Genomic DNA, 27,993 nt, shown 5'->3' with positions numbered 1-27,993 from the left:
CATTGCTTTAGCTACTGACTTTGTGTTTGCTTGAGGTCCATGGATCCTGAGAACATGCCAGAAACCAGAACAGAAAAAGGAACCAGGAGCCTCCACCCACTGTAAGGCAAGAAAAACTCTGATAGCACTTCCTTGCAGGCTTGGTTCATCACATGTTGCCGAGTGGCTTGAAGAAAGACACCAATGGCTGTCTCTTTGCCCAGAAAGCCTATAAGGGGATGTGTGCAAAAGGGCCCAGACCCTCCAGGGTGTTTAGCCACCTAACTCCCATTGATTGAAAAGGGAGTTAGGCAATTAATACATTTGAGGCGCTGGCCCAAGAGCTCACATCCCATTAAAGTTCAGTTAAAGGGGCCTATTGAAAGTCAGTGATTGGATTTGTGCTCCTAAATCATTAAGGAGCTTTTGAAAAATCCCCTCCCTCATAGCCAATTAAAAGGGCACTGGCTGGGTTGGTGGGAGGAGACTTCAGCCTTGCTGGCTGGTTTGGCTTCAGAATGTTAGTATTCCGACGAGTGCTGAAGCAGTATCCATGGACCATCCCACTGTAGGATCCAGATGCCCTAGCGCCACACTCAAGTCACAGGGTTGTTATGATCACCATGAAGGCATAGGGGAAGCTGAAGCGCTTGAACCCTCGTGGCATTCGCCCCCCCCCCCGCTCTGTTTGCGTAAGAGCCAGGAGAGTGCGCCAAAGATTGGCAAGATTTCCACTCTCAGCACAGGAATCAATCTTGTTAATTTCATTTAGTGGCTGGCTCACAGGAATCAAGCTGGCAAGAAGAATAGTCTGATGGCAAATCCCTGCACTACACTCACAGCAATTCTTGTTCCTTGCGTTATCCCTCTGCTAGCTCACCCACCCTACAGGCTGGGATTTTAAGATTATGGCCTTTCTTCAGCGGGAGGGAAGGAGGAGCAGAAAGTTCCGGGGACTGGTAATGAGATAGAGGGCCTTTCCCCTGCTGCTCACAGTTAAAATCCAGCCAAGGCTAACAAGGAGTGGCAGGTGTTCATCCTGGCCAAAAAGCACTTAGTTAAGGTGTAACTAAAGTAGTAGACGTGAGGCCCTGTTGTCCTTGGCCATGTACACCAGCGCCAAGTATGGATAAAAGACTATTAAGCCAAAATGGTCGCAGTTTTACACCCACTTACACTCTGCCCACCCCACCCCCCCGTCAATACGGTCTATCTAAGAGGAGTAGTGTTCTTTGTGCAATGTGTTGGTCCCAGTCCAATTCCTTGTGGAAGATTACCCAGGCCAGAACTAGTGTTAACGAGCATGCTAATAGGTGGGCCCTACCAACTGGAGGGAAAAAGGGCACTGATTAAGGACTTTTCTGTATGGGCTTATGCCTATATAGCTGCAAATAGCAAGTATGGAATAGCTATTCCACATTAGTTCCCCTTCTGGACATGCTTATTCTGCATTAAGACTGCCTTCTTCTGATTTAGAGTAAGCCACTTGCAAGGGAGCCAGGCCCTAAGAGGTTAAATTCTAGAATTGTGACTATTTTTATTATCATATGTAGTGCGAGAGTACCGAGACTCAGCAGTCAAAGCCAAGGTCTCCACGGCTGACACTAGGCACGGCTGACTGTGTAGGAATCAATGGGACCGCTGAACAGATTCTTGAAGTTCATTTTCCTGCCATACTTGGAATCAATGTGTTTGCCAAGCCTGTGTACGGGAGGCTCAGCTGTGATCAAGCTGAACAGGTAGACAGAAGGGGTGATGCTGAGGTATGTAAATTACAGCCATTGTTGGTGGCAGCAAAGGATACTCAGGACTACAGGGCTGGCTTCAAATAGGGTGAACAGAGCTATGCAAATGCTATTTCTGTAAACATTAGTGTGACAAATCTGAGGCTGCCAGTTGCTTCCCACAGTTAGAGGCATGTGCTCAGCCAGAGTCAGGAGTTAGTGAAAAGGGCCCTGGGGCATGGGCATACTTGGATTTTTGGTGGCAGGGTCCTAATGTCATATACTAAATGACCTTGACTTATGGCAGCTAAGAGAAGCTGTTATATAGCTGAGAGTTAAAACTCAATGCATGCAAAACAGTTACCTCAATTCTACTTAGGGAAAGGGACCTGCAGCCTGTATTCCTACACTGTGTTTTTTTTTTAACTGTACGTCACTAGAAAGCGCTTCCCCTTTGTGCGTCATATAGTGCACACAGACCTTCCTTCACTGCTGCAATAGCTTCACCTAGTCCCAGCCACTCAACCATTAGCAACAGGTTATACATTATGCATATTTTAGGGAGAAACAATTGCTTATTTTTATACAACTGAACTTGCACTTCCTGTTTTACATATTAAACAAAAATATTTAATCAGCAGCCAGCAGAAGATGATGGCCAGTAATCATACTGCACCGTCTTCTGCCGAGCACCCAGGAGCTGACGATGGCTAGCGGAAGTACTGTACAGTCTGCTGCCAGCAAGATGTATAGCGATAGATGAAGTGGCTCAAAACACGAAATAGACCAGATTTGTTTTGTATTCATTTTCTCCTCCCTCCCTCTGTGAAATCAATGGCCTGCTAAACCCAGTTTTGAGTTCTATCCTTGAGGTTTTGAGTGAGTTCTATCCTTGAGGGGCCATTCAGTTTCTCGCAAAGCCACCCCCTTTGTTGATTTTAATTCCCTGTAAGCCAACCCTGCAAGCTATGTTGTCAGTCGCCCCCTCCCTCCATCAGGGCAACGGCAGACAATTGTTCCGCGCCTTTTTTCTGTGCAGACACCATACCACGGCAAGCATGGAGCCCCCTCAGATCACTTTGGCAATTAGGAGCACATTAAACACCGCATGCATTATCCAGCAGTATATGCAGCACCAGAACCTGGCAAAGTGAAACCGGGCAAGTAGGCGATGTCAGCGCGGTGACGAGAGTGATGAGGATATGGACACAGACTTCTCTCAAAGCACGGGCCCTGGCAATGTGGACATCATGGTGCTAATGGGGCAGGTTCATGTGATGGAAAGCCAATTCTGGGCTCGGGAAACAAGCACAGACTGATGGGACCGCATAGTGTTGCAGGTCTGGGACGATTCCCAGTGGCTGTGAAACTTTCGCATGCGTAAGGGCACTTTCATGGAACTTTGTGACTTGCTTTCCCCTGCCCTGAGGTGCAAGAATACCAAGATGAGAGCAACCCTCACAGTTGAGAAGCGAGTGGCAATAGCCCTGTGGAAGCTTGCAATGCGAGACAGCTACCGGTCAGCCGGGAATCAAATTGGAGTGGGCAAACCTACTGTGGGGGCTGCTGTGATGCAAGTAGCCAATGCAATCGAAGATCTGCTGACATCAAGGGTAGTGACCCTGGGAAATGTGCAGGTCCTAGTGGATGGCTTTGCTGCAATGGATTCCCTAACGGTGGAGGGGCCATAGACGGAACCCATATCCCTATCTTGGCACCGGAGCACCAATCCAGCGAGTACATAAACCGCAAGGGGTACTTTTCAATAGTGCTGCAAGCACTGGTGGATCACAAGGGACGTTTCACCAACATCAACGTGGGATGGCTGGGAAAGGTATATGATGCTCGCATCTTCAGGAACTCTGGTCTGTTTCAAAAGATGTAGGAAGTGACTTTATTCCCAGATCAGAAAATAACCATTGGGGATGTTGAAATGCCTATAGTTATCCTTTGCGACCCAGCCTACCCCTTAATGCCATGGCTCATGAAGCCATACATAGGCAGCCTGGAGAGTAGTCAGGAACTGTTTAACTACAGGCTGAGCAAGTGCAGAATGGAGGTAGAATGTGCATCTGGACGTTTAAAAGCACACTGGCGCAGTTTACTGACTCGGTTAGACCTCAGTGAAACCAATATTCCCACTGTTATTACTGCTTGCTGTGCACTCCACGATATCTGTGAGAGAGTAAGGGGGAAAGACGTTTATGGCGGGGTGCAAGGTTGAGGCAAATTGCCTGGCTGCTGGTTACGCACAGCCAGATACCGGGGTGGTTAGAAGAGCACAGGAGGGCACGGTGTGCATCAGAGAAGCTGAGAAACCAGTTTCATGACTAGCCAGGCTACGGTGTGAAAGTTCTGTTTGTTTCTCCTTGATGAAACCTCCCGTCGCTTGGTTCACTCTACTTCTCTGTAAGCTAACCACCCTCCTCTCCTCCCTTTGATCACCACTTGCAGAGGCAATAACATCATTGTTGCTTCACATTCATGCATTATTTATTAATTCAATCACACAAATAGGGGGATAACTACCACGGTAGCCCAGGACGGGTGGTGGAGGAGAGAAGCACCAGGAGGGGTGGTGGAGGAGGGAAGGACAAGGCCACACTGCACTTTAAAAGTTTAAAACGTATTGAATGCCAGCCTTCTGTTGCTTGGGCAGTCCTCTGGGGTGGAGTGGCTGGGTGGCTGGAGGGGACCTCCCCCAATGTTCTTGGGCATCTGGGTGAGGAGGCTATGGAATTTGGGGAGGAGGACGGTTGGTTACACAGGGGCTGGAGCGGCAGTCTGTGGTCCTGGTGCCTTTCCTGCAGCTCAACCATATGCTGGAGCATATTAGTTTGATCCTCCAGCAGCCTCAGCATCAAGTCCTGCCTCCTCTCATCACACTGCCACCACCTTTCAGCTTCAGCCCTCTCCCTCTCCTCCCAGTCATTTTGTGCTTTCCTGCACTCTGACATTGTTTGCCTCCATGCATTCGTCTGTGCTCCGTCAGTGTGGGAGGACAGCATGAGCTCAGAGAACATTTCATCTTGAGTGAGTTTTTTCGCCTTCTGATCTTCGCTAGCCTTTAGGAAGGAGAAGATCCTTGAAACACGTAGCTGGTGGAGGGGAAAAAAAAAGGGACAGTGGTATTTAAAAAGACACATTTTATAGAACAATAGGTACACTCTTTCATGGTAAACCTTGCTATTAACATTACATACATAGCACATGTGCTTTCGTTCCAAGGTCGCATTTTGCCTCCCCCCAGCACGTGGCTAGCACCTCCCCCTCACCCCTCCCCATGGCTAACAGCAGGGAACATTTCTGTTCAGCCACAGGCAAACAGCCCAGCAGGAATGGGCACCTCTGAATGTCCCCTTAAGAAAAGCACCCTATTTCAACCAGGTGACCATGAATGATATCACTCTGCTGAGGATAACACAGAGAGAAACAGAATGGATGTTGTTGTTTGAACACCAGCAAACATACACTGCAATGCTCTGTTCTACAATGATTCCTGAGTACGTGCTACTGGCCTGGAGTGGTAAAGTGTCCTACCATGGTGGATGGAATAATGCTGCCCCTTCCCAGAAACCTTTTGCAAAGGCTTTGGGAGTACATCCAGGAGAGCCGCGAATGCCAGGGCAAATTAAATCATTAAACATGCTTGCTTTTAAGTCATGTATAGTATTTTAAAAAGGTACACTCACCAGAGGTCCCTTCTCTACCTGGCAGGTCTGGGAGGCAGCCTTGGGTGGGTTTGGGGGGTACTGGCTCCAGGTCCAGGGTGAGAAACAGTTCCTGGGTGTCAGGAAAACCAGTTTCTCTGCTTGCTTGCTGTGAGCTATCTTCCTCGTCCCCAAAACCTGCTTCCGTGTTGTCTCCATCTCCATTGAAGGAGTCAAACAACACGGCTGGGGTAGTGGTGGCTGAACCCCCCTAAAATGGCATGCAGCTCATCATAGACGCGGCATGTTTTGGGCTCTGACCTGGAGCGGCTGTTCGCCTCTGGTTTTCTGGTAGGCTTGCCTCCGCTTCTTAAGTTTCACGCAGCACTGCTTCGGGTCCCTGTTATGGCCTTTGTCCTTCATACCCTGGAAGATTTTGACAAATGTTTTGGCATTTTGAAAACTGGAACGTAGTTTTGATAGCATGGATTCCTCTCCCCATACAGCGATCAGATCCCATACCTCCCATTCGGTCCATGCTGGAGCTGTCTACCGGGCCAGTGCATCCGAGTTGAGAGCGCTGTCCAGAGCGGTCACAATGGAGCACTCTGGGATAGCTCACGGAAGCCAGTACCGTCTAATTGTGTCCACAGTACCCCAAATTCGACCCAGCAAGGCCGATTTCAGCGCTAATCCCCTTGTCTGGGGTGGAGTAAGGAAATCGATTTTAAGAGCCCTTTAAGTCGAAAAAAGGGCTTCGTCATGTGGATGGGTGCAGGGTTAAATCGATTTAACACCGCTAAATTCGACCTCAACTTCTAGTGTAGACCAGGGCTGACTGACATACGAGCAAGATGTGAGATCAAACAGTACTATTTATATAGAATCTAGAAGTGTGCTAGGACCTTCATAGCCATCTGAGAACAAAGGGTCATTCAACTGAAGCGCTTATAGTCAAAACAGATGACAGATGAGGCGCACACAAGGATTAAAATGTAAAAAACACTACACTTTAAAAAAAACCCGACCTTTTGTTTTTTGACCATTATCAATTTTGCATCTTTAACTCTCGCCTACTTCCATTTTTTCGTCTTTTAAAATTCCTGGCTATTTGGACAACAGTGTTAAATAAAAAAAAAGTGCTCCTACTTTCACCAAAACATAGAACTATAGGGTTAGAAGGGAATTGCAAGGATCATCTAGTCTAACTCCCTGCCAAGAGGCAGGATTTGTTGTGTCTAAACCAACCAAGACAGATGGCTATCCAACCTCCTTTTGAAAATCTCCACTGAAGGAGCTTCCACAACCTCCCTACTCAGTCTGTTCCATTGTCCTACTGTTCTTACGGTTTTTCCTGAGATTTAATCTAAATCTGCTATGCTGTAGTTTGAACCCATTGCCTCTTGTCCTACCCTCTTTGGCAAGAAAGAACGACTTTCCTCCATCTTAATCATGGAGTACCATTGTTTATTATACATGTTTAGTAGAGGTGCAGATTTCATACTTTAGGACAGGGATCGGCAACCTTTGGCAGCGGCCAGCACATCCCTTGGCCCGTGCCGTTTCCCGCAGTCCCCATTGGCCTGGGACAGCAAACCCCAGCCAGCGAGAGCCACGATTGGCCAAATCTGTGGACGGGGCAGGTAAACAAATTGGCCTGGCCCACCAGGGGCCTTACCCTGGCAGGCTGCATGCTGAAGGTTGCCAATCCCTGCTTTAGGATATAAAGACAGATGATCAGGTCTACTGTTGGCTATGTTATCTATTCGACAGCTGTGGAAAAAGGCAGAAATTCATACTCAAAATCATGTCTTAATTTTTTTCTTTGCCTGATATTACACAACCTGCTCCTGATTTATGAATAAAATACCCTATTGTCTGTGAAAATCAAGTTTATAATTCGATTGTAAGTTTTTTTGGGTGGGAACAGTTTCTCTCTCTGTGTTTGTACAGCGCTGTGCAAAACAGGACAATGATCCTCATGGGAAGTTCTGCATTATGCTAATTAAATGATGTAAAGGTTGAGCAGCCAAAACAAACATTAGCTTCATTTGAAAATGGATATAAGTTGAACTTGGAACAAAACAGTAAACAACACTCAGTCCCTCTAAATCAGCTAATGCGCTTAGTTTACATGGTACGAATTTTTAAAATGTCAGCTGGCGATTCTATTGGAAATTAGCAGTCTCTCTCAGAATCCAATATACACGTACTTAGCCCCCTGCCTGGCTAAACAGCCATGTTAATGAAGCACACCGCCATTCCTTTTTGGTGGGCCTTCTAAAAAACAAATACACAAATAGAGACCCCCTAATGAGGCTCTGACATTTGAGCATTTCAAATTACTGGCTGATGGGACAGAAGTGGAAAAATAGATGAGATTACAGTGTGTCTAGAAAAGCCAGACCATCCTGCTTTTCAACAATAAAGTGACCCTACAGAGTCTTCAAATGCATCTTGTAATATTTTAAAACAGCAAGAGCTTCAATGGATGACGCAGTTGATAGTATAAGCAGAACTCTGTATCCCAATTTCTTTTTTCTGCTATTGATCAAGTGCATGTATTGACCTGAGAACGTACCACTTGTATCACAGTATGTTGCTTATGTTAGTTGTTAAGTGATGCGAGAGGAAAACCGTGTTTTCCTGAGAGTCAGTAGGGAATGATGTAAGAGGCGTGGTGTTTTGGATAAGGCATAGAACCAAGGGGCTAAGCAACCCCTGGCCCTTGTAGGTTCCAGTGCATTCCTTGATAGACTAGGGATATCAGTTGTCTTTTGGCAAATTGCGGCAACGTTGCGCGTTACTTCTGCATGGTGCTGAATAGATGCTGCATTCAACCACCAGTGACTACATTTCAGGGATATGTATAGATTGCATGATAATTTGTGGAGTGGTTTTCGATCACAGATGTCCCATATTAAGAATACTTTACAAGTGTAGACCGATTCTGAATCAGAGCTTTGATTGGTGTAAAGTTCAGAATACTTCCACTGAAGGCAATGTCAAATTTATGCCAGTTGAGAATCTGCCTGTGTGTTCCACAACCTTGTTCTAGTTTTCCAGGCTTAGATTTCATTATTTTTGAACATTAACATTATCCAGTTAGATGGAATAAGTTATTCTATATTCTGTTGACTATTATTTCTGAATGCATCAATGAAGTGAGCTGTAGCTCATGAAAGCTTATGCTCAAATAAATGTGTTACTCTAAGGTGCCACAAGTACTCCTATTATTTCTATGTAGCAAATCCGATGTACGCTTCACTAGTCAACAATAGAAGCATGGTATGGTTAACAGCTCTGCTCTAATTGCGCTGCTCAATGAGTTTTGATAAAAATCTTAAACCAAAAAAAAAAAAAACCCCACCCGAGACCAAAGCAAAGAAACCCCCCCTATTTTAGTTATCCCATACTAAAATTCTAGACTAGACTGACTGCTAGTTTGGTCTCTCTGCAATCATTCCGTATTTGTAATCATAATTATGAAGCCAACCAACTAAATTACAGAGTCTCAGCAAATATTTAAAGTAACTATCCACTTCCCCGTTTGACTCAGGAGATACTAATAGGTATATCAGAATCAGCAGTTTCTACTCTTACCTTGTAGGTTTGTTTTTCTGGCCATAAAGATGTCCAGCTGGCTGAACACAAGCCAAAGCTAAAGATTTCTTCTTGTTTTCTGAAGAGAAGGTTGCTGAGATGTATCAGTAAGTCATATTACAGTTGTAATCACATGCGTTGTGTTATTAAGAAGGCCCTCAGCATAAAGTCTAAGGATCAAATTCACCACTGGTATAAGCAGCTACAACACTACTGAAGTCATGCTTGTGTCTGCAAAATTTGAGGGGTATAGTGAAGGCGCAGTACATATTTCCTACCCCAAATTAGATCTGGATTTCTGTATTGCCATGCTAAACTGCAGATTGCACAGAAGAGCTACTATCCTATATTTCTTTAAAAAAAAAAAGATTAGGAGACACTTCATTATTAAAAATCAATAATGGCCAGAGTTTATTTAAAGGGCACATTAAAATTAGAGATGTCAAATTTATTTTTAAACCCATCTTCATTCCCACCCTGTCAAAGGCTCCACAAAAAATTGGCTGCATTTTTGCCCAGAGGGAGCACAACTCTACTCAATGCAGTTGGATATTTTAGGATGATAGCCTCAGAGCGGTATAAAGGCTAAAAAGCAATAAAACATCACTTATTCTTTGTCCAATGAGTGCTACTAAAAGAACAAAAAGAAAAGGAGTACCCGTGGCACCTTAGAGACTAACAAATTTATTAGAGCATAAGCTTTCGTGAGCTACAGCTCACTTCATCAGATGCATTTGGTGGAACATTCTCTCATTACTATATGTAATATATAGGACAGTGAAACCAGAATACCAGTATCTGCAACCAATTTAATCTTGCCCACTTACTGCGACTTTTCACTATCACAAGTTCCATGGCAACAGTTCCTCTAAACACAAGACTCCATACACAATACAATGAGGCTGCAGAAGTGCTGCATTTATTTTCTTAGCAAGATTTGCATCACATGCAACCAAACAAAAATAACTGCTGTTTTCCAGCTATTTAGCTTGTTTGCGTGCACTTTTAGGAGCTTCACAGCAGGTCAAGGGTATGACAAAACTTGGGAAGAAGGGGTTTAAGCTGTCTAGAACCTTATTTTTAGGTTATTGGCATAGCAGACAGACATTCCTAGTTGGAACTGCTAAGCTTCACAGAAACATAACTTTCGTGGCTTAGGAAGATAACATGACAGCTGCCCCTCAAGACAATTCTTCATCCCCTTCTGATGATTCCTGTTCCAGACACCACAATCTCAGGAGCCACACTTCTATCTTTTGATAGTGAGTGAAGCTTTGCCACATAATTCAGTGCAGCTCTGCTGCATTATTTAGTTCTAACAAGCTGCTTAGTACAAGAGGCCTTGCATGAAGGCAATGTGTGGTAAAAGCCACCACAGCAGGCAGAAAAGCTAGTACTACTTCAGAGGTATTTCAAAATATGCTGGCATATGACCAACAAAATTCAATTAAAACATATCCTTCTACTTAAATCATTAGGGGTAAGAGATACAGGATTGAGTGGTTACATTAACTGGCTGTACTAATAGAGCTGTTCCAATTCTTAGAGATAATATAGGGGTAGTTTTGTGAGATGGGAAATAGTGACAAAAGTTCTCCAGTAATACACCATTGCATATTTAAGATTACAGATCTAAACTTAAACATTTTGTGTATGTTAGAGTAGATATCTGTTCTAAAAGAGAGACTTAACCAGCTTTAAGTTACTTAATTCTAAAATACTATACTATAGTTTTCAGAGTAGCAGGCCTGTTAGTCTGTATCCGCAAAAAGAAAAGGAGGACGTGTGGCACCTTAGAGACTAACAAATTTATTTGATCATAAGCTTTCGTGAGCTACAGCTCACTTCATACTATAGTTGTAATCAATTTCTATAAATAATCAAGACAACGTAAGTTTTACATTTTTATTAACAAACAAAAAGAACCCACAGGGCTCATAAATACAAGATACATATCCTTGTACGTTAAAGTTTTGAATAGCAAGTTTTTTTGTTTTTTTTTTAAAACCTGTTTCACAGTTATCAAAAACAAACCACCTTCACCCTAATTTTGTTATTGTGCAAAGGACCAGATTCCACTCTCTAAACCTGGTATCAGAGAGCAGAATTGAGCCTTCAAACTTTCATCCTTTCCTTAAAGGTCCTTGGGTGCTTAAGAATCTTCTTTTTGCCATAATTTAAGGCCACAGTTTTCTCGCAAACAAAAAGCAACCCAAGGATTTTTATTTTTATTAAATTAAACTAGAGATGCATCTTTACCTTTTGTTGACACATACACTTGCTTGCATGATCAGGTTTGTACCAACATACTACCCAGATAACGTATCAACCATTAGGTTTTTAATCATTATAAGCACCTCAATTTTTTAGGCTAATTCTGTATGACAACAACAACAGCCTGGCTATCAGTTTAGTTAGGACGGAAATGATATTTTCGTTGGGGGGGGGGGGGGGGAAGAGAGAGAGAGAGTGTGTGTGTGTGTATGTGTTTGTTCCCTTTTAAGGTGCTGTAAATTAAAATACTGCATTGACTAAATGAGGCATGCCATCAAGAAGCAAGACAGCTATATTGAATTGAGACTTTAAGACAACTCCAAGTGTCTTCTAAAAGATGGAGTCAAATTTTAGTTAAAGCTGCATTTGCTAGAGAAGACAATAGTTAAACCTGCATTTTTAATATGCATGTATCTGCATCAGTACCACATCTATTATACACAATGGTGAGTCAATAGTTTACTGAAGAGTTAGAAATTAAAATAAAAAATAAAAAAAAAGTCGTACTAAAGAATGGAGACAAAGTGAAAATAAATATGCCTGCAGAAAAATCCCCGTTTCACTTAAGTGAATAAAGTATTTTTTTTTTAATAAAACCATTTAAAAAAACACTTTTTAAAACTGCAGTTTGCTAGAAGTTGCAATGACACTTACTTTTAATCACCAAAGAAATACAGTGTTTACCATATGAAGCACTAGCATCTCCAACCCACAATCCTTTTGTCAGATATACAAAGCAATTCAAAAAACCATACATCTAACACTACTGTAAACTGGACATTTGCACATTGAGAATGCCATTTTTCTGCTGCTTTTTTTCAAGCGAACTGCTGACAGTGTGGCCATCTGTTTGTTTTCTACTAAGCATGAATTTGTGTAGGTAATCTAACATTCTACTCTAGACGAAGGTAGTAAGGGCAGGCAGCACCTTCATCCTTAGCAGCAAGAAAAATCTCACTGTTCTAAGTTACCTGAGGAAGAAAATAGTAAAATATTGCACCAAAGCAAAATTGCAGACAAGAAAAATACTAGAGCATGGATAACAATGAAGAGTGCAACCTCCGATGAGACTAGGTCTTTGAACAAAATCACAGAAACCAATGGAAAAAATGTGTGCCTTTACAGAAGAATGTTCCCTTGCTGGTTGATGGTGGTCAAAATACATTTGCTTTCTGCTTTGACTTCAGATCTAAACTAAATTTATACTCCTCCACAACTCCCTTGCCTCTTTTTCATTTGTTAACCGCAGAAGTTTAGGGTCCCTTTTAGAACCTTGCAGATTAGTGCGAGTCTTAGATGTTTTTGGTCTCAGTCTGACCCTTAATAGATATCCAAAACAGAGGTAGGCTTAAAAGGCTTTTGAATAAATCCACTTTGATAAATGTATCTGCTACTGGCAAGACTACATTCTTTGTTCCTTGCCTTGCGTCCCATTATCATGCTATCCACAAGCTTAAGATACACACACAAAATTATTATAGGAGCACAAGAGGCTAGAATAATTCCCTTGAGATCTCCTAAACCCCTCCCCCCCAGCTCCCCACATAGTGCATAAGCTGTTATCAAAGTCCAACTTTCTCTTTTAAGTAGTTTATCTTTCACACAATAAAGACTTCCTTCATAATATTGCAGTAATAGCTATATTTTGCCATCCATGACAACTTTAAATTCAGCATGAATGATGAAATAGTACCACTTGACTGATGTTAGAAGGATATGTTCCCATGAAAAGTTTGTTTGTAGCTGGAGTTAGAGCTAGATTTTAGTTAGTGTTCCTTTTCTTGATTATATAGAGACAGTGCAAAATGAAGCCCCTGCAACACAGGAGAATCTTTTGGAAATTCTATCATACCTCTCATTCTTGAGATACAAATGTACTTTAATTCAGATTCTTCCAAGCAGTTCGTAAGTGTAAGTACATTTTCATTCCTCTTTGATACATCCTTAAAACTCTTGCTTGTACTTTATGTAGTATCTCTTCTTTATGAATATTCTCAAAGACTTCCCACACCTTTAATCTTGGCTGCTCCCACTTAGTCACATACATTTGACACCCACATCTCCTATGCAGACTAATCCAAAAGGGATTCTTTTCATGCCAAACATGCTCAGATTTCCAACTCCAATTGCCTTTGCATTTTGTTTCTGAACTTAAGCTCTTAATGAGAAAGCAATTTCCTTTTAGCTTTACTAACAGCTGAAGCATAAGGAATTCCATTTAATTTCAAATATTGTTTAGAGCATGAATGAAACAGACTGCATCTCTTCTATACGAGTAGGATGTGGATCAATCTGTAGATAGAAAAAAAAATCAAAATGATTACTTCCTATACATTCATGTAATATTTAAATCTTATGTAGTTTGATATGAAACTTATTTACAAATCTAATTGCAGCATGTTGTTTTATTTACCTCTGAATAGAGAGGTGGAGGCTGAAACCGGAACTCCTGTATATAGGCAAACATGTGACCACATAATTGTTCCTCACAGTCAACTGGTTGTGAGTAAGCAGGAACATGTCTAGAGAACTCTTCTTGTGATACTACATCAGCATAATTTGGTGGTGCTTAAAAGAGAGAGAGAGGCCACTGTCAAATAATAAGTTCATTGAATGATTCACTTGTTTCTAGAGATTGTGTATATCACAATTCCTGATAACATTAAGAAATTTACATCCCAATAGAACAATGAAATTCTACAAATATTAGGTATTTTATTTTAATGACATTACATCTGGTGAACAGTAAATTCATAAAAAGAACAGATGTACTTGTGGCACCTTAGAGACTAACAAATTTATTAGAGCATAAGCTTTCGTGGTCCACAGCCCACTTCATCGATGCATAGAATGGAACATATAGTAAGAGATTTTAGGTTTCAGAGTAGCAGCCGTGTTAGTCTGTATTCGCAAAAAGAAAAGGAGTACTTGTGGCATCTTAGAGACTAAAATTTATTTGAGCATAAATTTGTTAGTCTCTAAGGTGCCACAAGTACTCCTTTTCTTTTTAAGAGATTTTACACACACACATTTGAAGTTGCCATACAAACTGTGAGAGGCTAATTAGTTAAGATGAGATATCAGCAGAAGAAGAAAAAAAACAAACAAACTTATAGTGATAATCAAGATGGCCCATTTAGACAGTTGATAAATTTGTTAGTCTCTAAGGTGCCATAAGTACATTGTCAACTGTCTAAAATGGGCCATCTTGATTATCACTACAAAAGTTTTTTTCTCCTGCTGATAATAGCTCATCTTAACTAATTAGCCTCTCAGTTTGCATGGCAACTTCCAACTTATCTCTTCCATTCTATGCATCCGATGTAGTGGGCTGTAGTCCATGGAAGCTTATGCTCTAATAAATTTGTTAGTCTCTAAGGTGCCACAAGTACTCCTGTTTTTGTGGATTCAGACTAACAAGGCTTCTGCTCTGAAACCTGTCAGTAAATTCATAGGGTATGCCAATTTTATGGTATTAATAAACTGAAGTGATTCAAAAGGCAAATTACAAGAACTGAAGCTTTGAACTGGCACAAACAGTCCCTGCTTCTATTCTAGATATCATGAAACCAGATGAGAAAAGTTCTAAATACATACCTTCAGGGTGTTCCGGCATGGTCAGTGCCAACCAACTCACGTCCATGCTGAACTGGCTAGCACTGGAGTTTCTGCTTGAAAACCCAGTACATGGAATTGTGCCAATCACCAATGGCAATTCAATCATCAACTTGTTAGCACCAGGAATATGGATATACACCTGTGTGACAAATCCCACCCCCCCACACATACAAAAGAATGAGAGGAGTCATGAAGATACAATGGGAGTGGAGTTGAAAGAAGCAGACAGACTTCCTTTATGTAAGTTATTAAAAAAAACAAATTTAGTGATTCCAGATAAGTATAGCTAGTACTTGGTAAAGCATAGAAAAGATAATAGTTTTAAGGTTGTCTCTAGATGACCTTTTCCTCTTGTTCTGTAAGAAGTTTTGACCAGAATCTTTATGTAAATAACTTTCAGGTTCACCTTTCCACTTCTGACTTGTCTCCATCCATCTAATCACACATTTCAGACCCACATTTTTCCTTGATAAACTTTACACGTTTAAAGCCCAACTAATTATTTCCCCTAAATTCTCTGCACTTCCTCCATTGCAGTAATTCCTGTCATTCAGTTTCAATATCCTGGTAATAACTTCAATTCCTTTCTTTCCCCCTCATGCCTGCAGACAATGCCACATTCTTGCTATTTCCTTCTGCTGTTTCCTTCCTATATACTGGAGAGCTGTCCCCAAAGAGAACTTTTCCATACCCTGTTCACCTTCCATCTTGTTAATTGAAAAACTTCTTCCTCTCTAGTCTCCAATACTAACAGCAACCAATCACTATAATTATCTTCTTTACCTAATCTGACATTGTCCTCTTTGTTGGAAAGAGATTGTGCCCCATTCTTGCTGTTGTCTATGGGAAGTCACTGATATGTCTGTAGTTTGTTCTCTACCTCCATACTAATGTTTATTTTACTTTAAAGTCTTAAGATGTAAGATCATGAAACATTCATTCAACTGCATAACTATTAAGCATATAATTTGAACTTGATTATTTTGAAGCATTAAGTTTATTGGTAACAAACCTGTACTTACAGCTAAAGAATATTCTACTCTGATGATACAACAGTTAAGAATGGAAGGGGTTACAGGTGGGATTTTCAGAGTTTTCCCATTCCAGGTATCGGTACTCCCAGAAGCAATAGGGTTTCCTCGTACATTGGCAAGCATCTGACGGAAAGTCTTTGTCTTCCCACTGGCTAGATAAGTCTGTGTTTGGAAAATGGCAGCTTTTGGAACAATCAAACGAGAGGAACAATTCTCAATTTCTGCATAGATCGGTATGGCTTCCTCTAAAAATAGAGAACTCTTGTAAATAAATATGCAGTTTTCTAGCATTATTTGATGACACACTTTACAAAGTCTAAGTCATATGTAATATAGGATATTAGTTTTGTTCTTCCCCTTAATGTACTCTACCTTTGTAAACTGGTGTCCAGAGTTAACACTTTTTAAATTTATCAATGTTTATAAGCTAGACATGTTGTAAAAGCTTGGTTTGCTAGATGTATTCTAGTATTTTTCTAAGAATATCAGCAAAATACTTGCACTTTGAGAAGGCTTGTGATAAGCACTTAGATACAGTGGTGACAGACATATTAGGAAATTCTATAGGTTATTCTTAATATATAGTTCTACAGAAAAAAGCTAAAACATACCATCCTAATAAAACAGTCTGCCTGCCTAACAGCTTTATTCTGTTGTCCTTTACACTCCTGGTATCTCAAATGTAGACCACCTTTTAAATGAGAACACTAGCTTTCAATTTGCATTACCAACAGTTGTAATCTTTTAAGCAAGTTAACACAGGTCTAATTTCACTAATTGCTAAATGAGAAGTATTCATTTAACTGTTGTTACAAACAAGCGTTGGTTTTGCACTGCTTCTGCATTTGAATACATGACCTAATAGCTTGATTATTAAGATTATGGCAATATTCACAAGTGTACTTCAGAGATGAAGAAAATTCTTACCATTACAATATCCCTTCCTCTCAATTTTGGCACACAGAGAGACTGGACCAGAGGTGAAAAACCAACAGCCAACCATCTTCTCCTGGCTTCTCAAAACAGGTATCTACAAAAAAAAAACACAATGATTAAAGTTTTTAATTTCAAATGGCAAAAATTTGCCAGCTACTTTCACTGTGAAATTAAAGTTAATGGATACAGAGTTTTGAAATCTAGCTCAGAACCATTTTGGGATGAAATCCTGGTAGGACTATTGAAGACTCTAGGAGTTTTCCCCATGGTCTTCAACCAGAATGTGGTCATTTCCAAGTTAAAAAAAATGCAGTCAAATTGAATCTAACATAAAAACTATTAAATGTAAAAGTTATTAAAGTGACCTATGTACATTTTCAATTAATTTGAATTTCATCTGTATGGAAAAAGTTTAATGCATGCAAGTTACAGCCAAGTTTTACAGTCACTGCCTTTAAAGGGCCAAGAGAAAAATATCTTCCCTGAAGGGCAATCATTGTATTTGGTTGTTTACATTAATATTTAATTTTTATGCAAGAAAATGAAAGTAATTAGTTTAGCTTTTATTTTACCCATTAGCCTGGAACCAGCAACTATTTGGCAGATAAAGAAAAAGTAAATTACATTTTACCTATCAATCAATCACAGTGAAGTATGGGTGAGTACATTTTGTGCCTGAGCTGGTCTATTTTCATAGTAATTTTGCAAGGGCCGAGTTAAACTACAAACTAACATTAAAATTCAGACCTAAGTGATGAAACAGCAACAGCTCTCCCACAGTAGGACTGTCACAATAGGTGAAATTCACATTACCTGTGTAAAGCTCCAGAAGATTGCTACAGTAAGCTTACTAAATGCAACTAAACTAAATAGGTGATTGCCATTGAATCCCAGCTTACCATAACTCAGTCAGGATCCAAGGCATCTACCTAGCTAGCTCACTGTCACTAATATAGTCCTAAAGATTTGCAGCAGCCAGTATTACTGCAGTCTGCGAAACTGAGCCACAACCCCGACCTACTCTTTGAGCCACCTTGATGCACTGCTCCAAGGCATTCAAAGTATTGCTCTCCCAATTTTGCATAATGACAGGTTTCAGAGTAGCAGCCCTGTTAGTCTGTATTTGCAAAAAGAAAAGGAGGACTTGTGGCACCTTAGAGACTAACAAATTTATTTGAGCATAAGCTTTCGTGAGCTACAGCTCACTTCATCGGATGCATTTGGTGGAAAAAACAGAGGAGAGATTTATATACACACACACAGAGAACATGAAACAATGGGTTTATCATACACACTGTAAGGAGAGTGATCACTTAAGATAAGCCATCACCAGCAGCAGGGGGGGAAGGAGGAAAACCTTTCATGGTGACAAGCAAGGTAGGCTATTTCTAGCAGTTAACAAGAATATCAGAGGAACAGTGGGGGGGGTGGGGTGGGAGGGAGAAATACCATGGGGAAATAGTTTTACTTTGTGTAATGACTCATCCATTCCCAGTCTCTATTCAAGCCTAAGTTAATTGTATCCAGTTTGCAAATTAATTCCAATTCAGCAGTCTCTCGTTGGAGTCTGTTTTTGAAGCTTTTTTGTTGAAGTATAGCCACTCTAGGTCTGTAATCGAGTGACCAGAGAGATTGAAGTGTTCTCCAACTGGTTTTTGGATGTTATAATTCTTGACTTCTGATTTGTGTCCATTCATTCTTTTACGTAGAGACTGTCCAGTTTGGCCAATGTACATGGCAGAGGGGCATTGCTGGCACATGATGGCATAGATCACATTGGTAGATGCGCAGGTGAACGAGCCTCTGATAGTGTGGCTGATGTGATTAGGCCCTATGATGGTATCCCCTGAATAGATATGTGGACAGAGTTGGCAAGGGGCTTTGTTGCAAGGATAGGTTCCTGGGTTAGTGGTTCTGTTGTGTGGTGTGTGGTTGCTGGTGAGTATTTGCTTCAGATTGGGGGGCTGTCTGTAAGCAAGGACTGGCCTGTCTCCCAAGATCTGTGAGAGTGATGGGTCGTCCTTCAGGATAGGTTGTAGATCCTTGATGATGCGTTGGAGAGGTTTTAGTTGGGGGCTGAAGGTGATGGCTAGTGGCGTTCTGTTTTCTTTGTTGGGCCTGTCCTGTAGTAGGTGACTTCTGGGTACTCTTCTGGCTCTGTCAACCACGTTTGCTCTAACCCCTCAGACAGAGACAAACACCTACAAGATCTCTATCATGCATTCCTACAACTACATTACCCACCTGCTGAAGTGAAGAAACAGATTGACAGAGCCAGAAGAGTACCCAGAAGTCACCTACTACACTTCATCGGATGCATTCCGATGAAGTGAGCTGTAGCTCACGAAAGCTTATGCTCTAATAAATTTGTTAGTCTCTAAGGTGCCACAAGTACTCCTTTTCTTTTTGCGAATACAGACTAACACGGCTGCTACTCTGAAACCATTTTTAAGACAGTGGTTTGTGAATCAATGAAGCGTGAGAGTCACTGAAAGGCCCCAATCTTCTAACTTGTTGAGCACAAGCAGAATCTCATTGACTTTCACCAGTGTACAATGAGCTGTGGAATCTGGTCCTAAATATCCAAATTCCTGTTCTCTGTAATCAAAGTTGCATGGTATCATCAAATACCATCACATCCTTAACCTCAGACCACCACTATCAACACGAACAGATACATTTTGGACAGTCACTATAAATTTCATTGAAAAGGTACCTGATGCTCAAATCCGATTCTCTATTTTAGGCTATTGCTTAGATGAACTGTGCTTTTCTTTACGATGTATGGATATGAGCGAAAATGTTAATTTTTTTTAAATTAAAAAATTCTGCTTTTTTTAACATTAGAAATTCAGGTTGCAACTTCAACATCACAAGTCACAAATGAAAAAAGTCAATCAACTGAGATGTGAATTTTAGTTGGATTGTTTGAAATCTTAGTTTTAGATTGTTTTTAACTACTTGTTTAACATGAATGGGTAAGTGCATTTTGAATAAAACCAGACTTTGTAAAAGAAACAGGACGGAGCCCACAGTAAACAGTCTGAGACATCAAGTAGGTCTTCCAGAAAAACAATGTTTTGGGTAAAAACATATCCAGCCTTCTTTACTTTTTCTCATACACACTCTAAAAGGGGCACAATCCCAATGTTAGAAGAAGATTCTTTGCAGAATTAATTTAAATGATGTAACTTTAGATTCCTGCTGAACAACTCTTCTTTATTGTGTCCTTAAATGATTAAGTTTGAATATCCTTTTTTAAAATTTATAGTAACAATAAAAGTGCCTTTCAAATAAATAAATATTCATTATCTACACTAATTAGACAATATTGCCTATTTTTGATTAATAGAGTTGTATATAGTGCGAGGAGTAGATCTGCTCCTTACACATGTCACTGCCAAAAGATTTACATAAATTCTAAATCTTAAAAGAAAAATGAAACAAAAAGGATATACTAAATTAGGAGAAAAGTAAATCTAACATCAAAAAAATACATCTTAGCCTCATCAGTATTATGATGGAACATTAATATCATCTTAGGTATTTCTATGAAGCAGATATTCATTCATTAATATTTAAATGAATAGCCATTAGGTCCTAGCCGCTATCAGGAAAGTTCAAGGTATAATTTTATATGATTTTGATAATATGGGTTTAGATAAAAGAATCTAGCTCATTAGCTTCCATCTTGCCTATGCTGTTACTTTTAGGCTGATTTTTCTTATTATTAGAAGTTCAATGCTTTAATGTGACCAAATCTGTTATAAGAAATAACGGAAAAGATCTCTGAAGCAGCTGCATTCATGCAGTTAATATTAGAAAATGACATGCAAAATGGAAGGATACATAGCATAATGGCCAGAGCTTAAATGACAGTCTCAGCATGATTAATACTCTTCTGTAATTACTGTTCCTCAACCTACTATTATTGAAGAGTTTAGGAAACTGCAGCCCTGTGAATGTAGCTGCATTGGTAAAAGTAACTACTTTAGGCTTGTGCATTATTATTATTATTAAGCCTTATTAACGCATTTCAAGCCTGCATAACTTTTTGGCAAAAGCAGCCCTCCTGGCAGGGATATAATCAATGGTATTAAAAAAGCTACTCTGTTTGCAATTCACACAACCCAAGATCAGCTATTTATAGAGAGCTTAGAAGGGAGCTTATATGCTTTCAGAAATCAGCAAATGACAGGCCATGGTACCATTGAACTGGTTACAGCTGGGTATGAATACTTCTTGAACAGAGGTTTAAAAAAAATTGCTCTTACCAATAAAGCTGGCGAGTTGACATCAACATGGCTGATAACCTGAAGTTCTCTCTTTACACTTTGATCAGGTACTACAGGCCTTTCCAAAACTGCTTTCACACAGTACTGAATACTGCCATACTTTCCACTAAAAGAGGTCACCAAAGGTCTGAAACAAACAGTCAAAAACATTTCCACACAGAAGCTTATAACTTAAACACTAATCTCTCTCGCACACATGTTTAACACCTTACTCCTTACATTTATTTTTAACTCTGCTTAAACAAAAACAATCACATCAGTTTTTACTTTGATTCTCATACATTAGCACAATGCTGCAACGATGGAGTCAAATATGGCAGTGTTAGATTTCTATTGGATTCTCTCCCCTCCCCGCCAATGTTATAGGAAGATTTCTATTTAAGCCCTTGGGGAAAACATAATACATAAGAAAAGGAGTACTTGTGGCACCTTAGAGACTAAAATTTATTTGAGCATAAGCTTTCGTGAGCTACAGCTCACTTCATAAAAACTCACAAAAGCTTATGCTCAAATAAATTTGTTAGTCTCTAAGGTGCCACAAGTACTCCTTTTCTTTTTGCGAATACAGACTAACACAGCTGCTACTCTGAAACCTGTCATAATACATGGCAAGCCTATGTGATGGCTGGTCAAGATAAACATAAAAGTTGATTTATTAATTTAATAAAGAAATCAAAACAAGAGATTAAGTTGCTCCAAGAAAAGGAGTACTTGTGGCACCTTAGAGACTAAAATTTATTAGAGCATAAGCTTTCGTGAGCTACAGCTCACTTCATCGGATGCATTTGGTGGAAAAAACAGAGGAGAGATTTATATACACACAAGTACTCCTTTTCTTTTTGCGAATACAGACTAACACGGCTGCTACTCTGAAACCTAAGTTGCTCCAGTTACTCTAGTTATTCTTCAAGAGCAAAAACTTTCAAAATCATCATTCTGCGTTATATTATTTTACTTACTCATGTGGAAGTTGAAAGCTGAATGGAAATTCATGTTTTCCAGCTTCTAACAGGAATAAGCCATCTTCACCTGTAGAAGAATGAGGTTATTATTTTATTAAAGATAGTTTATATAATTGATGGAATTTTATTTGGATGGAAAAGGGACTCACACTGACTTCAATGGGCTTTGGCTCAGAACCCATAAGTTCACTGCTGAACTAATGAAACTAAGGAAATGTGTAGAACTTAAGTTTCAATGCTTAACTCTAGCAACATTCTAGTAAAATTTCCCCATAAGTAATATACAAGTTTCTTGTTTTTGGGAGGAGGGGGTTAATCCACTTTTATAATTAACAATCTAACCATCTTTTACTTATAAAAAAGTTTGACCACAAAAGTTCAATGTTCAATACATACTCGGGTTATTAATATCAAAAAAATCTTACAGTATATTACAAGAGATCTTGTATTAAAACAAAATATTTAAAAATTCTAATTTTCTCCTTATATTTAGTTTTCACTTTGCTTAGACAACAAAAACAGACATGCTAGTTTTACTTTGATTCTCATGTATTAGCACAATGCTGCAATGGCTGAGTCACAAACATGGCAGTATCATGTGAACAAGTGCTTCTATTGGATTTTCCCCTTCTCCAGTTCATGGAAAGATTTCTATTTTGTTTCAATACTCATCTTTCATTCCAAACCCAACCATTCTTTTAAATCAAACCAATGTAGCTTTGGAAAAAAAACGTTTTTAAACTACGCATCAATTATCACCTCAAATAACTGTACAATATCCCATTCACTCAAAAACCATACCATACAATATCATTAAATATACAAGAACTTTGTTCTTGCGTCATTAAAGAGCCTACCAAACAAGTTTGAAATTCCTTATATTTCAACTTTTAAACACCCAGCATGGTCTCATTTCCAAATAAAGGCAGTGCAACAAATTTAGCTTTGTTTTAATAATTTTTCAATCTATAAACACGGAAAATAAACTTTTCAATATGTTTGGCCCTGTATTCTTGAACAAACACTATAGTATATAATTGAATTTCCTTAAGATGGTATAAGGACACCAGCTGCTCTGAAAGTCTCCTTACTGAGGATTTGAAAAACTGTGTACAAGGTATGTTAACATGCCTAAATTCAAATCATGTGGATTTTGAACTAAGAATGTAATTGAATGGCTACATAATCAAACAAATATAATGCTAAACAGGATAGATTCAGGTGGAACAAAAGAAAGGGATGGGGGGGAAAAAAGGGAAAATTCAGGCTAAAGAGGCAGACTTTAGAACTAGATAAGTTCATAGAGGATAAGGTCCATCAATGGCTATTAGCCAGGATGGGCAGGGATGGTGTCCCTAGCCTCTGTTTGCCAGCAGCTGGGAATAGGCAACAGATCACTTGATGATTACCTGTTCTGTTCATTCCCTCTGGGGCACCTGGCATTGGCCACTGTCAGAAGACAGGATACTGGGCTAGATGGACCATTGGTCTGACCCATAATGGCCATTCTTATGTTCTTTAGTATATTTTGGGTGTATTGCTCTAAATACATCCAAAAAAACTGCTTGTGTTGGAATAGTTAACAAAAAGCAGCATTTCAAACAGTCACAGTTGAACAAATTCCCTTAATTGCATCAATGAGGACAAGTCAATGACAAGTTTGACTTTTCCAAATAGAAGCTGACAGCACATAAAGTGTTCCTCAACAGGTGTAAGTTACTGTTTTTTAACCCTCAAATCCCTCCAAAAGGCAGATGGGATTTTTTCAACTTCTTTGGACCCAGAGAAGGCCACATGGAAATTTTCTGAAGTGTTACAGACACTCAAGGAGTGGGAAAGGGAACTTCTACCATGTATTGCTCTGAACTGTTAAAAAGTTAATTTAGAAATCTAATCAAAGCATCTGTATTTCTCAAACAAATGCATTTACTCAATTTTACTAGTTTCAGAGTAGCAGCCCTCTTAGTCTGTATTCACAAAAAGAAAAGGAGTACTTGTGGCGCCTTAGAGACTAAAATTTATTGGAGCATAAGCTTTCGTGAGCTACAGCTCACTTCATCAGATGCATTCCAATGTAGCTCACGAAAGCTTATGCTCCAATAAATTTGTTAGTCTCTAAGGTGCCAAAAGTACTCCTTTTCAATTTTACTAGTTATTTCTTAGCAGCTTGAAAGAGAAGTGGATCAGAAATGCAAAATGTTTTGCTAAAATCCCACAGTGAGCCAGGAAGACAGCTCAGGAGCCTCATCTCTCATTTCCCCAACTACAACTATCCAGGAAACTTCACACCTATTTTGGGAACTCCCTTCCTGAGTTTCACACTGATGATACACCTGAAAATAAAGGCCAACTGTGGGAGAGAGGCTGCAACTAACCCATTTCTCTTGCAAAGGTCAGAGTAGTGTGAGCGTGACATACGAATTGGACATTACCAAGAGCCCTATCGCTAAGGGGGACTATCTCCCCAGAGCACAGGTGGCTCCCCAACAGGCTTAGCAGGGAAGGTGAACAGGAAGACACAGAAACAAATCAACAGAAAAATCAGACAGTCACCAGAGGGAACCACTGGCTCCACAAGGCCAGACCCTTGTGCAGGAAAATATTATGATCAACCCTCCCGGCCTCCCCCCCCCCCAGCGCCTCGCTCCCCCTCCCGGCCTCTCCCCCCCCCCCAGCGCCTCGCTCCCCCTCCCGGCCTCTCCCCCCCCCCCCAGCGCCTCGCTCCCCCTCCCGGCCTCTCCCCCCCCCCCAGCGCCTCGCTCCCCCTCCCGGCCTCCCCCCCCCCCCCAGCGCCTCGCTCCCCCTCCCGGCCTCCCCCCCCCCCCAGCGCCTCGCTCCCCCTCCCGGCCTCCCCCCCCCCCCAGCGCCTCGCTCCCCCCCCCAGCGCCTCGCTCCCCCTCCCGGCCTCCCCCCCCCCCCAGCGCCTCGCTCCCCCTCCCGGCCTCCCCCCCCCCCAGCGCCTCGCTCCCCCTCCCGGCCTCCCCCCCCCCCCAGCGCCTCGCTCCCCCTCCCGGCCCCTCACCTTCCGGGGGCTGCCGCAAGAGGCTCTGCCGGACGTCCAGATACCGCACTTCGGCCTCCCGCCGGGGCCCCAGGACGCCCCGCCCCGCGGCCCGGGCAGAGACGACCTGGACGGACGCCTTGCTCCAGGCCGCCCAGGCCCGGCCCGTGGCCTCGAGCCGCAGGGCCCGGAGAAGCAGCGGCCCCGCCAGCTCCACCAGCACCTGGCCCGACACCGTGTCCCCGCTCGAGTAGCCGCCCCGCCGGGCCTCATCCTGGAGCACCAGGGCCAGCTCCTTCACCTTCCCCGCGGCCGCGGGGACCAGGCCGGGCCCGGCCGCCTCCGCCGCCATCGCCCCACGGCTGCCGGGGAAACCAGCCGCCGCCGCCGGTCGCTTTAAATCCGTCTGACTCGGCGGACACCTAGCGGGGGAAAGTCCCACCCACCGCCGCGTCTTATTGGTCAGCTTCCGTCTCTCTGGTCCACTATTTGCCGCCTCCCGGATCAGTCCGGGGCCTTTTCCCGGCACACGCCTCGAATCCGTCACCCTGCGTGATCACTCACGTTTGGCCAATAGGATGGCCGCAGTGTCGCGTGAACAAAGCTTTGATTGGAGGACGGGCGGCAGCGCGGCCAATCAGAGGGCACGTCTACCATGTGCACAGGCTGTGGGTAAACAGGCTGGCGGGGGGGAAGGAGAGGGGGCGGGGCTAAGATAGGGGGAGGGGCACTTAGGGAAAGGCTGGTGGCAGGGCTTCCCTGCAGCTTGTGCCATGTGGCCATGACGGTGCTGGGGGGGCGGGGAGGCTGGGACATGCAGGTCAAGCTCCTGAATGGCTGGTGGGCAGCAGGGCCTGCCCCATATGCAATAGAGAGACCTTGGCATCCTCCTGGGTGGTTTTGGGTGGTCAGCTAGGGTTGACACCCGTCCGGGTTTTACCCAGACAATCTGGTTTCCGACTTCTGTGTCCGGGTGCCTAGGGTTGCCGGGTGCCCGGTTTTCGGAGACCTGCCAACCCTCCTGGATTTGCTGGGAATCTCCCAGAGGACACTGAAGCCAGTCTGGGAGACTTTAAGGCGCTAAAAGTCTGTTATGCTCTCATTCCTAGCACTCCTCTTATTACCACCAAAACCCAGACACGGTGTGGGATTTCCTCTTTGTAGTAAATGTGCACGACCTGGAGCTTTGCCCTATATTTGGGCTTTATCCCAGTGGTGGGCAACCTGTGGCCCATGGGCCGCTCGCGGCCCGTCACGGTAATCCACTGGTAGGCCGCCAGACAGTTTGTTTACATTTGCACCGCTGTCGTCCGCAGCTCCCAGTGGCTGCGGTTCGCTGTTCCTGGGGCAATACTACTAAAATTACCCACAGATATTCCTTTGGATTTTCTAAGCAAGGGTTGCATTGCCTGTGTTCACACACCTTTTTGTCTTTGCTCTCTGTGATTATCCCAGCAAACAAATAAACATTGGAGAATGTTCAGTACAGGTGAATTTTGCATCTGAAAACATGAATACTTGCAACAGAAGCTTGGTTCTAATAGTTAGTGTCATCCAGTCAGGGAAAAGTAACTAATTAATCACAGCTAACCTGTACAGCTCAAATTTTGAATAGCCAGTGCTTCTAAGTTGCAACTGTTTGTACACCATCAGGACCAAGTATATCAAAATTATTCACTGCTGCTCATGAGCAGAAAAAAAAAGAGAAGAAGATAAAAATAGGTTAAGTTATTTGCAGTGGATTATTTGCTCAGATTTGATACTGAATATACGTCCTCCCAATAGTTTCACAGTATCCTCATGACTGGCTACTCTCCACCAGTATAACCTCAGGCTCTTTCTTCCACAAAACCAGATACACTGCCATGGGAGAGACTGGGCAGCCAATGAAGAGTGCATCCGATGAAGTGAGCTGTAGCTCACGAAAGCTTATGCTCTAATAAATTTGTTAGTCTCTAAGGTGCCACAAGTACTCCTTTTCTTTTTGCGAATACAGACTAACACGGCTGCTACTCTGAAACCAGGAATATAGAGAGGAGGAGTGGGGGAACACTCAATTTTCCCACACAAATTAAGAGAGCACTGCAAAATGAGGAACATTCGAGATGCCTAGATGGGAATCAGACTGAGAATTTGTCTGAGAACTTCCCCTGATGAACTTCCCACATTACTAGCAGGAAGAAAAGGAGTACTTGTGGCACTTTGGAAACTAACAAATTTATTTGAGCATAAGCTTTCGTGAGCTACAGCTCACTTCATCAAGCTGTAGCTCATGAAAGCTTATGCTCAAATAATATTATCATCTATCAAGATGAGCACAGACCAACCTTGGGTTTTTAGGGACACTAAAAACCCCAATCAGATTCTTAAAGAAAACAGAACTTTATTAAAAAGAAAAGTAAAAGAAACACCTCTAAAATTAGGATGGAAAATAATCTCACAGGGCAATCAGATTCAAAACACAGAGGGTTTCCCCTCTAGGCAAAACTTTAAGGTTACAAAAACAGGGATAATCCTACCTCTTAGCACAGGGAAAATTCACAAGCTGAAACAAAAGATAATCTAACGCATTTTCTTGCTAATACTTACTATTTCTGTGAGATTAGATGCTTAGTTCCGATATGGCTTAGGGAGATCTATTTTCTCTGTCCTGGTTCCTCACTGACCCTGGAGCGAACAACAAAGAGAACAAAAGCAAACCCATGCCCCCACAGATTTTAAAATATCTTCTCCTCTCATTGGTCCATTTGGTCAGGTGCCAACCAGGTTACCTGAGTTTCTTAACCCTTTACAAGTAAAGGAGGGATTTTATGCTACCCTTAGCTGTATGTTTATAGAAAAAAGAAAAGGAGTACTTGTGGCACCTTACATACTAATACAGACTAACACGGCTGCTACTCTGAAACCTGTATGTTTA

General features: G+C 41.8%; 1 protein-coding gene across 2 annotated transcripts; it reads right to left on the bottom strand.

Moving 5' to 3' along the window:
* Positions 1-10,847: 10,847 nt before the first annotated feature.
* Positions 10,848-27,684, bottom strand: ARRDC4 (arrestin domain containing 4). 2 transcript variants are annotated; one of them, XM_043493640.1, is made up of 8 exons: positions 27,666-27,684; positions 22,073-22,142; positions 21,093-21,240; positions 16,810-16,912; positions 15,871-16,127; positions 14,828-14,987; positions 13,644-13,798; positions 10,848-13,522 (listed from the first exon to the last, which is right to left on the bottom strand). In XM_043493640.1, exons 4-8 carry the CDS (start codon positions 16,883-16,885, stop codon positions 13,466-13,468), a joined length of 705 nt encoding a protein of 234 aa, XP_043349575.1. In that variant the 5' UTR covers positions 16,886-16,912; positions 21,093-21,240; positions 22,073-22,142; positions 27,666-27,684; the 3' UTR covers positions 10,848-13,465. The 2 variants fall into 2 exon arrangements, with proteins under 2 accessions (XP_043349575.1, XP_038276246.1); XM_038420318.2 differs by lacking the exon at positions 27,666-27,684 and adding an exon at positions 25,098-25,496.
* Between the last annotated feature and the right edge of the window lie 309 nt (positions 27,685-27,993).

Source organism: Dermochelys coriacea, chromosome 10, assembly GCF_009764565.3.
Source record: "Dermochelys coriacea isolate rDerCor1 chromosome 10, rDerCor1.pri.v4, whole genome shotgun sequence".
Classification (NCBI taxonomy): domain Eukaryota; kingdom Metazoa; phylum Chordata; order Testudines; family Dermochelyidae; genus Dermochelys; species Dermochelys coriacea.
The sequence above is the reverse complement of the archived record's forward strand: the minus strand, read 5'-3'. Positions and strand labels throughout refer to the sequence as shown.